At 36.1% G+C, this 12,969-nt stretch overlaps 1 protein-coding gene across 1 annotated transcript in view; it reads right to left on the reverse strand.

The window, feature by feature from the left end:
* KANSL1L (KAT8 regulatory NSL complex subunit 1 like) overlaps positions 1-12,969 on the reverse strand; it is a 134,451-nt gene that overhangs the window by 84,705 nt on the left and 36,777 nt on the right. Inside the window, exon 3 of the mRNA XM_006140087.3 lies at positions 3,160-3,357. Within this exon, the coding sequence (XP_006140149.1) occupies positions 3,160-3,357 (198 nt within the window). The remainder of the gene's footprint in view (positions 1-3,159; positions 3,358-12,969) is intronic.

Below are 12,969 nucleotides of genomic sequence, written 5' to 3' on the forward strand. Positions count from 1 at the left end.
AGGGCTACATTTAGAAAGGCCCTGTACTCTGCTGTCACTGTCTAACAAAGGGCTCTCTCTACAACTTTATTTTGCATTAGACTCCACAAATTAGCCAGCCCTGATATTGTCTTCCAAATAAATGAGGGATACCAAGGAAAGCAAAAATAATACAAGAAATCTCTTTAAAAAAATGAAAATTCTATGACCAGCAGATGGCATAATGGTTACAACACTGGATTCCCACACATTTAACTGCTGTTCAAGTCCCAACCTGGTGGCTTAAAACTCACACTGGGGGCCAGCAGATAGCATTGTGGATAAGGCACTAGAATTTCCATATGGCCGAACATGATTTGAGGCCTGCATGTACAAGTGCTCAGCATGTTCTTCAGGTTGCCAGGACTAGGATTTGAGCTGTGGTTGGCCAGATCTGGCGGCTTGTTTTCTTGATCTCTCTCTCTCTCCCTCTCTCTCTCTGTGGCAAAACTCATATGAAAAAAAAAAATAACAATAAATAAATAAAAATAAATAATTATTTAAAAACAAACAAAATAAACAAATTTAAAAAAAACTCACATCAGGCACGTGTGCATATGTCCCTGAAATCCCAAGAGGAGAATGGAGGAAAAGGGATTATTTATTTATTTATTTATTTATTTATTTATTTATTTTTTATTCATTTTTTAAAATTTTTATATAAATTCAATCACATTATTTAGCTTACAATTCAATATGTGAACATTTCTCCCCAGTCCAGTTGATCAAAATATCTTCAACCGATAACACCATACCTCCCCATCCCGTCAATGCTATCTCTCCATATCCCTCCTCCAAATGTCCTTCCTTAAGCCCCACTCCTCCACACACACCACATCTGGCATTCACATCCATCTATTGTGTTTGTACAACCTTTAGTCAATCAGTTTCAGTCACAGAGTGCAGACACTTGGTATATATTAAGTGGGGACATACAATGTCTCTCCTTCATAGCCTGGCTTGCTTCACTCAGCATTAAATCTTCCATATTCTTCCACTTTCTGTCAAAAGGGTTGTTGCTTTTTATGGCTGAATAGTATTCCATAGAGTATATGTGCCACAGTTTGTGGCAAGGCCATCCCCCCAGCGTTGGGAGGTGATTTCTCGCTTTCTGTCTCTTTGGTGAGTGCACACACAACCTGTAGCAAAAATATGTCTAACCAAAAAGAAAAGAAAGAAAATTCCTTTGGAACTGTACTATATTCATAATTAACTTAGTTTCTTAGGAATTAATGTAGTGACATAATGAGGGAGAAAAGAGACTTAACTGAGCAAGCAAGCAAATAAATGATTCTGTAGTATAAAACAACTAAGATCAAACTGAAAGGGGATTGAGCCTATGAGATGAGGGGAGGAAAAATGAAGAAGTAGGAATATAAGAATATAACCAACATTAGCTTGAAACATACTTATATGCTAAAATACATTCCAATTTAGCATCAGATTATTACTGAATAACTTTCTAAATTATAAAATATTCATAAAAGTGTTTTGATTATAGATTCCCATTAAGGAAAACTCTAGGCAATTGTAAATTGAACAAAATGGAGTGGGAAAGTTTATAACATATTTTTGTTTACTAGGAATAAGCCAATAATCTGGTACTAAATTAGTTCACAGTATATATGAGAAAAGCCCAAGAAAATTAGATGCAGGCAGATATGAACATATATTATTTCTCAGTGGACAATGTAATCATGTAGCTGTGGTCAGACTGGCTATGTTATGGCAGATCCATTCCAGAAAAATAACAACCTCCTAGAAATTCAGGTTTATTCAAGATCCACCAAAGTCTAAAGCAAAATAAATGGTTTGATTTCAAAGGATATAGAATACATAGAGCAAAATAATTAAAATTCTGAAGTCAACAACAATAAATTTAGATACCAGGGGAGGGTTTGGAAACAAAGTAAGTTGTTAAGGGCTTTTTTAACTTTCCAGTTACATGATCATTTGTTTTATAAAGAAACTATATTCTAACATTATGTATTTCTCTAAAAACCTCAATCAATAAATTAGTCAAACTAATCAGATTTATTAACTGATATTACTGCTCTCTACCCATGGAAAAATTTACAATGATAAGAAATTTTATCAGGAAAAAAAAAAAAGATTTTCCTTGGCTGGCTCCATACAGCAGAGGTTAAACCCTGTGCATACCTGGGCCCACAATGGTCTAAATTCCGGATCAAATCTCTGCTCCAGTGCTTGAAAAACACCAAAGATGTGTATGCATGTATGCCCTAAATCCTGACAGGATGGAGGAATAACAATTGAGACTTGAACACGCTCCACAGAAAGGTGCTTTTGCTTTCTCTTTCTCTGTCAAGCGTACATTCCTTCTGGCATAAAAGAAAAAGGATTTTCCAACCCTAGTATAAATAATCACCTTATAGCTATATATCAAAACTTTATTTTTAAATTTAGATACCAGGGGAGGGTTTGGAAACAAAGTAAGTTGTTAAGGGCTTTTTTAACTTTCCAGTTACATGATCATTTGTTTTATAAAGAAACTATATTCTAACATTATGTATTTCTCTAAAAACCTCAATCAATAAATTAGTCAAACTAATCAGATTTATTAACTGATATTACTGCTCTCTACCCATGGAAAAATTTACAATGATAAGAAATTTTATCAGGAAAAAAAAAAAAGATTTTCCTTGGCTGGCTCCATACAGCAGAGGTTAAACCCTGTGCATACCTGGGCCCACAATGGTCTAAATTCCGGATCAAATCTCTGCTCCAGTGCTTGAAAAACACCAAAGATGTGTATGCATGTATGCCCTAAATCCTGACAGGATGGAGGAATAACAATTGAGACTTGAACACGCTCCACAGAAAGGTGCTTTTGCTTTCTCTTTCTCTGTCAAGCGTACATTCCTTCTGGCATAAAAGAAAAAGGATTTTCCAACCCTAGTATAAATAATCACCTTATAGCTATATATCAAAACTTTATTTTATATTTAAATAATTTTAATTATATCAACATTATCATAAAGACCAGTCATATACCAAATCTTAATTATATTTAATATTAAATGGCCAACTTTAATAATCTAGGAAACCACATGTTTTTTGAATAGTTTGTAAAATTAGTGCAATGTTATTCATGACACTTACAACCTTCTCTGACTTTACCTGTTTTTCTATGTTTCGAAGAAGTAGTGTAGGGCTACTTGGTGACATTTCAAAATCTTGTTCTGGTAAAGGATCTTGACTCTCTTGTGGAATAGAAGGAGTCTCTGTAGTGCTCAACAATGCTGCTTGGTCAGCAAATTGTTTTTGTTTTTTCAAAATGTCTTTAGGAAGTTGAGATTCTTCTAAGACTACTATACCCTAGGAAAAAAACAACAATAAAAAAGCTGAAATAAAAAAAAATTATTACTAAATCACACTAATGATATAACTCAGTTGAAATCATGTTTCTTATTATTCCCTGTAAATCAGAAAAATATACACTTAAAAAATATGGCTTAGCTCTGTAAAGAATTGGCCAATTTCAAGCATGTGCAGCTAAAATAACATGTTTGACTGATGGATTGGGCTTGTAAAATATTATCCCAGCCACTGTGGCACAGTAGTAATACAAGTACCCTGCAAGGCCATAAGCCATATGGCCAACTGTGGGTTCAGAGCCCCAAGTCAGCCTGAAAATATGCTTGTAAAATGCAAGGTATCCAGTATCTTGAGGAGCTAAGGGGCTAGGAAAGGGGATCACAGTGTTACAAGACCCTCTTGATGTGCTCTCTCTCTCTCTTGCACATGTGTCCTCTAACAATAACTAATAATAAAAATTTTTAAATGTCATAACATATACACAGTTGTTTTCCCTTTTTATTGGTTTTAATTATTAGCACTAAAGGCAAGACACATTTAGAATAGAGTTAGTCTTATCGTACTCAGAATATGGACATTTCAGACTGAAATCCAGAAAATTTCCTGATATAATCTTCAGATATTTTGTCCATTAATACTTCTATTTGCATTTTATACTGAGCACTCCCAATTTTATAAATTAAAATGCCAAACTTATCAACATCTAAATAATAATCTAACTCTATACTAACTCCTTTCAGAGCACTCTAAGGAGACCTGCCTTGGTCACTGCAACACAGCACAATGGACAGGACTGTACCATAAAGAAGAAGTATTTTCTAACCCAAAGTTCTTGCTGCTTACAAGGTAGCTGTGTTAACAACATAAAAATGAGCTTGCAAATTTGATGGGGTATTTTTTGAAATATAAGAAATGAAGAAAAGAATAGAGATCTAGTAACAGTTCCCTCTGTAATCCTTGCTTCCTACTCACACATGTACATACTTTATTCCTCAACTGGTTTGCTCGGCTTTCTCCCACATTCCCCAGCTTCCTCACTCCACCAGGTATCAACCTTAGTTTCCTTAGAGGCAATGGAAACAGGAGAGAAAAGAAAAAAAGGCATGTACAGACATGATCTTAATGGTTTAATAGTCAGTTCTCATCATAAAACTTCTTCTTTGCCTACTCTTTCTACAACTCTTACCCTGCAAAGAATTATATATAAAAATTATATTCAGAATACATGTTTGCAAAAATGTTAACAGGCTCCTATAAGTTAGTCAGAAAATTATGGAACTCCTATAATAGAAAAACATATTCTTAAAATGCAAAGTTGACTAAACTATTAATATTAAATGTATAGTACTTCAAGAATGAAAAAAATTAACTGACTGTTGTGGGCCAGCCTATATAGAGATATTTATAGGATAAAAACTGCCTATAGATGATAATGTGTTATATATTTAGTTTACACTATATGTAATTTTACAGTGAACATATTCAGATAATGTAGTAAACATGTATTTTATTACTTTGCAGTAATATATTACTACTGAAGTTTAGCAATAGTAGTAAATGCATTACTTTATTTTTAAGTCTATATTTAGAAATCTTCAAATAGAACTACCATATGATCCAACAATTCCACTCCTGGGTATTTACCCAAAGGACAGGGGAGCATTCAGTCAGAAAAGCACTTGCACATCTATATTCATTGCACCCTTATTCAAGATTGCTAAGACATGGAACACCCCAAATGTCCACAAACTGATGAATGGATTGAAAAATTGTGGCACATATACTCCATGGAATACTTTTAAACCATTAAAACCAACAAAACCCTGGCTTTTGACAGAAAATGGAAGAATATGGAAGATTTGTTGCTGAGTGAAGCAAGTCAGGCTATGAAGGAGAGACACTGCATGTCTCCACTTAACATATACCAACTGTCTGCACTCTATGGCAGAGACTGAAAGATTGGAGAACATAAAAGTATTAAAAATTGTAATGGACACCAGAGACAAAGTGGAAAGAGAGCATGAGAGGGGAAGAACATAAAAAAATTGGGGGGGAAATGGAGAGGTAAGACATTTGTGGGACACAGATAAGGTTTATTATGTATTGACAAGGATGTATATGGTGGTCTCAACTGGGCTGGACTGAGGTGTATATCATACTGGGTAAAGTTTCTTCACAATCTAAATGATGTATAGCAATTTAATGTATGAATAATAATTTAATATATATGTGTGTATATATACATACATGTGTATATATGTATATACATATATGTGTGCATATACATACATATACACACATATGTACACACACACACACACACACACACACACACACACATAAAGAAATAGTGCTAGGGTGCTGACTTTTCCAAAAAGAAGAGGATGCAATTGTTGATCTCAATGATTATTTTCTTGGAATGAACAAATAAGGCTGTGAGGAAATTTGCAGAAACATATTCAAAAGAACTTTTTGTTTTATTTGGTATTGAAAAAATTAAATTAGATATGATAGACACAGTATCAATGTCAAAAGCTCTTGAAAGTATCTGTTCAAAATTTTTACAAGTCTCTTATTAGATTTTTCACAAATACTTGCATACAAAAGAAACACAGGTTTTTTATCATATCAATTTAATCATAATTCTCTTTGTTTAATTACAGTTTGTGTTATGGGCAAGTCTGCTGCAGACTATCTTGATTTCATCACCTATACTAATAATATTGTTTCTGTGAAAAATTCTATTCTGAGTTTCAAAAGCCCAACTTCCAAACCTTTAGAATATTACTACCTTGTTAGAAATAGAAAGCCTGTGACTGTAGTCTGAGTCCCCACCCAGTGGCTTAAAAACCATGCTGGGTGCATGACTGTGCAGGCCCAAAAACCTGAGAGAAGAATGGAGAAGGGACTGTGGCATGGCCATCCCCCCTGGGGGTGATTTACCACTTTCCCTCTTTCTGTCTCTGCCTCTGTCTCTCTAGCTACTATACCACATGCTGGCCAAACAACAACAAAAAAAAAATCTTAGAGAAAAAAAAAAGAAATAGGTCGCCTGCTATAGTTAGTTCAATAAAGAACAGTATTTTTAAAAGTTCCACCAGGACTCATAATCTACTTCCTATTTTTTTTTTTTTTTTTTACCTTAATCTATTGCCTAGGGTTGGCCTCAGTGGTTAAGCTCTGTGCATAGAAAGCCAGATCCCACAGAGCCAAATAGTTTGAGCTCTAGCCCTGATAGCTTGAAAAGCACTCCGGGTGTACATACCAACCATGCCCCAAATCCTGATACAATCGAAAAATGGAGGAAAAAAAGACTGAGGCATGATTATGACTCACTGAGGAGTGCATTCTCTCTTTCACTTTAGTGAAATAGTAGTAACAACAAACAAACGAACAGAAAAATCTATTGCTTTAGTTCAGAGTATGAAAAAAAAAAGGGCCTGTGATGATCTATTACAGTCAAGGGCAGGGAAGAGAGGGAAGAAGATTAAATTTTATGAAGACACTGTGAAGAAAGCTAGTTTCTGTTCTTAAAAAGATAGGGAAAATAGTCTAATGGAAGATGTAAGACTAGTCTAATAGCCTATATATAAGACAAAATTATTATTATTATTATTATTATTATTAAAGTATACTACAGGGTTTGTCTTCCAGAGAAGAGAGACAGAGACAGAATCACTCCCTAGAGAAGATGGCCACACCATACAATCTCTTCTTCTTCATTCTCCTGTCAGGATTTTGGGCACACATGCACATGTGCCTAGCATAACTTTCAAGCTGCTGGGTCTAGGACTAGAACTACGCAGTCAGCCATGTGGACACCATAACATCCACACCTGGCCCAGGCAAAACTGTTAAAATTATCTAAAATACTACCTAGTTTACTAAAACAAAGAAAAAAGTATTTGCATTATAATAGAAAATTTATGGCATTTTCCATAAAATAAACATAATCTTATTTTTAAGGAAACAACAAGCCAGGTATACAGCGAGCCAGAACCAGGAAAACTGTAAGTCCATATAAATTATTATGGGAAGTTTAGGTTTTATTCCTTAAAACAATCCAAAACTAGGGGTCCTTGACAGTTTGAGTCCCAGCTTTGGTGGCTTAAAACTCACACCGACATGTTCATGAGTGCCCAAAATTCTGAAAGGAGAATGGAGAAGAAGGGATTGCAGTGTGACTGTCCCCTTGGGAGAGTGATTTTTCGCTTTCTGTATCTCTCTCTCTTTCTCATGAGCACACACGGCCTATAGCAAGAATCTCTCTCAAAAAACAAAAACAAAAACAACTAGGGTCCTCAAGAAATTTATGGAAAGTGTTTATTATGAAAAATGCTACACACGAATTTCAAAATTTTTATTTTTTTATGTTTTTGTCATAGGGTATGGGTGCTCACCAGAGAGAGACAGAGAGAAGGAAAGTGATAAAGGGAGATGGCCATGCCTCAATCCCTTTTCCACCACTCTCCTCTTGGGATTTTGGGCACACATGCATACACATGCACCTGGCATGATTTTTGATTATCCATTTGTCCATTGATAAACACTTAGGCTGCCTCCCTATTTTAGTTGCTCTATGATATGAACATAGGTATAAAAATATCTTGAGTACTGGCTCTCTGATCTGGTAGTTGAAGCCACCAGATCCCACCTGGCCACTGGCTAGTTCAAATTCTGCCTCAGTGGCTTGAAAAACACACCAAGGATGGGTGCATGTCCAAATTCCTAAAAGGGAGAGATGGAGAAGGAACTAATATTTGAACATTTAACAGGACAGAAAAATGGAAAAGGGATTGCAGCCTGACCACACTCCACTGGAGGGTGCTTTCTCTCTCTGCCTCTCTTAGGCCAGCACATACACACTCTGAAAAACAAAACAAAACAAAAATACTTTGGGTATATGTGTGTACATGTCCCACATCCAGACAGGACAGAGAAATGGAGAAGAGACTTCAGTGTGACCATGCCCTGTTAAGGAATGTTTTCTACCTTCCCATTCCCATTTCTCTCTGTCTCTCAATGGCAAGCTCATGCATCTTCTAGAAATCAAAAAAAAATTTTTTTAAAGAAACTTCCCTTTGAGATCATGCTTTTGATTTTTTTGGTATATACCCAGAAAGAGAATTACTGAAACATATGGCAATTCTATTTTTAATTTTTTTGCAGAACCATCATACTGTTTTCCACAATGTCTATACCAGTTTATAAAGTTTACATTCCCATAAATAGTCCACACTGCTTCTCATTTCTCCAAATTCTTGGCATATTTGGTTCTTTTTGTTTTGTGTGTGTGTGTGTGTGTGTGTGTGTGTGTTTTATTTGATTTAATGCCAGTAGACACACCAAAAACAGAGAAAGAGAAAACACTCCCAATAGGGTCTGGTCATGCTGCAAGCTCTTTTCCATCTTTTCTCTTTCCTGTCAGGATCGTGAGCACGTGTACACATGAACCCAGCATGTTTTTCAAGCCTCTGGTGCCAAGACTCAAACTATTGCTGCCCGAGTGGGATCCAGTTCCCACTGCACAGTGCTAAACCGCTGTGCTAATTGTGATAGCTAGTTGTGATATCACTACACTATTATCTGGTCCCCAGTCTTTTAATTTCTGATACAGATTTGCTAATATCTCCTCTCATTATCTTGAATTTCTCAGTTTGTCTGGGTAATTGTTAGTTTTTATTTCTTACCACTCTTAATGGCACTTATTAGATATAAATTTTTTAAAGACTTTCCTTGGAAACAAAGCATACGCATACAGGTAGAGATGAAAAAGAAAGGTTTTGATATTCATGTTTTTACATATAAATATTTCATTCCTTTTGTTCCTTATTATTCTATGTATAAAATACATAATTTGTTCATAAACATTTGGATTGACTCAAGTTTGGTGTCATTTGTGGTTGGAGATAACTAGTACCTCTTAACCATGTATGAATTGTCTCCTCCCATTTATTTTTTATTGAGAACTTATCTCTAGGATTATTTTCTTCTGTACTAGATTGAGGTGATAACTTACATTATTGTGAGTAAGATAATATAAATATTTTTGTGTAAGTTTCTGTGTGGATAATACATTTTTATTTTTCTTGAGTAAATATCTATAGTAGAACTACTGGGTCATATGCTAAGAGGTTTAAATTTTAGGAAACTGCCAAGTTGTTTTTGAAAATAATTGTACCAGTTATACTCCTATAAATAAGACATGAAGATTTCTGTTGAGACATTTCATCACAAATACATGGTATTGTCAGTGTTTTAAATTGCTGTTATTTCAATAGGTATAGAGTGGGGTATCTCATATTGTTTTTATTACATCTCCTTAATGACTAATGATGGTGAGCATTTTTTTTTAACGTTACCACTAGTGACCTATATTTGTATGTATGTGTGTCATGTCTATTCATATCTTTTGCTCACACCACACTTTTGGTTGTTGTTGTTGTTAGAGGGCACACACAGAAAAATAGATAGGGAGAGGAGAAAGCATCCCCCATAGGGAAGGGTTATATCACAATCCCTTCTCCATTTCCTTCTTTCAAGATTTTGGGCATGCCTGCATACATGCCTGGCATGTTTCTTAAGCTGCAGGTCCAGGACTTGAACTGTGCAGTCAGCCATGTGGGATCTGGCCATGTGCCAACCACCAGGCCATAGAAGTCAGTCCTACCTACCTTTTCTATTTATTAGAGTAGTAAGAGTTTATATATATATACATTCTGGATATGTGTCATTTGTCAGACATATATGTTCTCAATATTTTCTTCTAGGCTGTGGCGTGCCTTTTCTTTTCCTTACTCATGTCTTTTGAGAAATAAGGTTTCATTTTCTTTTTTTTTAGAGGTTTTTTCACTACAGGGCATGTGCGCTCGCCAGACAGACAGAGAGACAGAAAGACAGAAAGTGAGAAATCACCCCCCAGGGGGGATGGCCACGCCGCAATCCCTTTTCCTCCATTCTCCTCTCGGGATCTTGGGCACACAAGCACACGCGCACGGTGTGAGTTTTAAGTCATTGGGTCCGGGACGTGAACCATGGTCGACTACGTGGGAGTCCAGCTACATAGCCATTATGCTAACTGCTGGTCTCCGAGAAATAAGGTTTCATTTTTGATGAAGTCCTTGTTATCAATAATTTGTGTGTGTGTGTGTGTGTGTGTGTGTGTGTGTGTGTGTGTGTCTGTAGTTTATGTCCTTTCTAAGAATCTTTGCCTACTGAAAGGTTACAAAGATTTTTTTTTCTTCTACACATGTCCTTAAAGTTTTGGCTTCTATCTATAGATCTATGATCCATTTTGTATTAATTTTAATGTATATTGTATGTTAAGACAGTCAAAGTCCATTCTAATGAATGAATTTTGGATTGATTTTTCAAATGGAGATCCAGATATTCTAGCACCATTCCTTAGAAATGCCACCATTGCTTCATTTTATTACTTTACTATCTTTGAAAAAAAAAAAAAAGGTAGTTTGCCATATATAGACCAGTTTATTTATGGACTTTCTATTTTTTTTTTTTGAGAGATTTTTTGCTATGGGGTGTATATGCTCACTGGAGATACATAGAGAAACAGAGACAGAAAGCAAGAAATAACCCCCCAGGGAGGATGGCCATGCCATAATCCGTTCTCCATTCTCCTCTCAGGACCTTGGGCATGCAATACATGCACTGGGTCTGGGTCTGGGACTTGAACAATAGTTGACTACATGGGAGTCCAGCAATGTAACCATTCTGCCATCTGCTAGTATCTGGGCTTTCTATTCTTTACCACTGATCTTTTTCCTTTTTAAAGAGATTTTTTTTTTTTTTTTAAGTATTTTTTTTTTTTTTTTTTTTTTTTTTTTTGCTGTAGGGCATGTGCACTCACCAGAGAGACAAAGAGACAGAACATGAGAAAGGCTCCTCCCAGGGGAGATGGCCATGTTGCAATCCCTTCTCCTCCATTCTCCTCTTGGGATTTTGGGCATGCACATACATGTATTCAGCATTGTTTTAAGCTCCTGGGTCTGAGATTTGAACCACGGTCAACTATGTGGGAGTCCAGCAACGTAATGAGTATGCCATCTGCTGGTCCCTACCACTGATTTTTTAAGTCTATTTAACTATGTATTCCTTTATTTATCTAGGTCAAAACATACTTTCTCATTGCAGCTTTACAGTAAGACCTGAAATCATGTATCAATAGTATGCACCTTCCAACTTTGTTCCTCTTCTACAAAATCGTGTTAGTGATTAGATCTTTCTTTCATTTCTATATAAATACCAGCATCACCTCATTAATTTATGAAAATAATTTCTTCTGGAGCCCAGCTATGTACTGTGCACTGACTGACATCGTTATTCCATTGGCTCAGGCCATTCTGAAAGTCTGGGTTCAATTCTCAGCCCACCCTAAAAAGCTGGGCATGGTAGTGCATGCCTATAGTGAGATTGTGTATGAAAGAGTTGGGTATGGTGGTGTGTACCTGTACTCCCAGATGATTGAGGGACTAATGCAGAAAGACTGTTGACACAGTAACACATTAAAAAAAAAAAAAAAAAAAGGCACCCAAAGGGGACAAAAAAAAGGGACCAGCAGATGGCAGAATGGTTTCATTGCTGGACTCCCATGTAGTTGACCACAGTTTGTATCCCTGACCTGACAGCTTAAAACTCATGCTGGGCACATGTGCATGGGGAGAGGAAAATGGAGAAGAGATTGTGGTGTGGTCATGCCCCCTAGGGTGGAAGGTAATTTCTCGCTTTCTCTCTCTCTGTTTCTCTCTGTATCTCCAGCAAACAGCCATACCCTACAGCAATTACCTCTAAAAAATAAAACAAACACTTCTTTTAGAATAAGTGAATGTGGATACTCTCCCATTTATATGGATTATTATCTTTTCTCTCAGTAATGTTTCATAGTCTTCAGTGTATAGGATTTGTTTTACATATTTTATTAAATTTTCCCTAAACATTTCATGTTTTGAGATGCTATTATTAGTAGTAATTTTCTAGTTTACTTTTCTAGACTTCATTACTGCCAGACCATAAAAATACAGTTGATTCCTATATATCAACCATATTATCTTGTGACATTTCTAAATTTACTTGTTAGTTCTAATAGCTTTTATTTTGGAGAGGTTTTTGCTATAAGGTATGTGTGCTTGCCAGAAAGACAGACAGAAAGCAAAAAATCACCCCCACTCCCAGGGGGGATGGCCATGCCTCAATCCCTTCTCCTCCACTCTCCTCTTGGGATCTTGGGCACGCACGCACACGTGCCCGACGTTGAGTTTAAGCCACCGGGTTCGGGATTCGAACAACAGCCGACTACAGCAATTTGGCCATTGTGCCATTTGCTGTGTCTTCTAATAGTTTTTTGATTTTTTTTTTTTTTTAGAGTTTTCTACCCTTATGGCTGTCATCTCTGAATAAGAAATGTCATCTGTGTTTTCTATACAGCTTTTTTTTCTTTTTAAAAAGATTTATTTATTTAATCCCATTTGTTATTATTTTTTAATTTGACCAGAGAGAGAGAAGGAAAGGGAAATCAAAAAAGCAAGCTGAGGGAACCAGCAGTTAGCGTAATGGCTATGTCGCTGGACTCCCACGTAGTCGACCGCGGGTCGGGTC

Source organism: Tupaia chinensis, unplaced genomic scaffold, assembly GCF_000334495.1.
Source record: "Tupaia chinensis unplaced genomic scaffold, TupChi_1.0 Scaffold000018_1, whole genome shotgun sequence".
NCBI classification, from domain to species: Eukaryota; Metazoa; Chordata; class Mammalia; order Scandentia; family Tupaiidae; genus Tupaia; species Tupaia belangeri.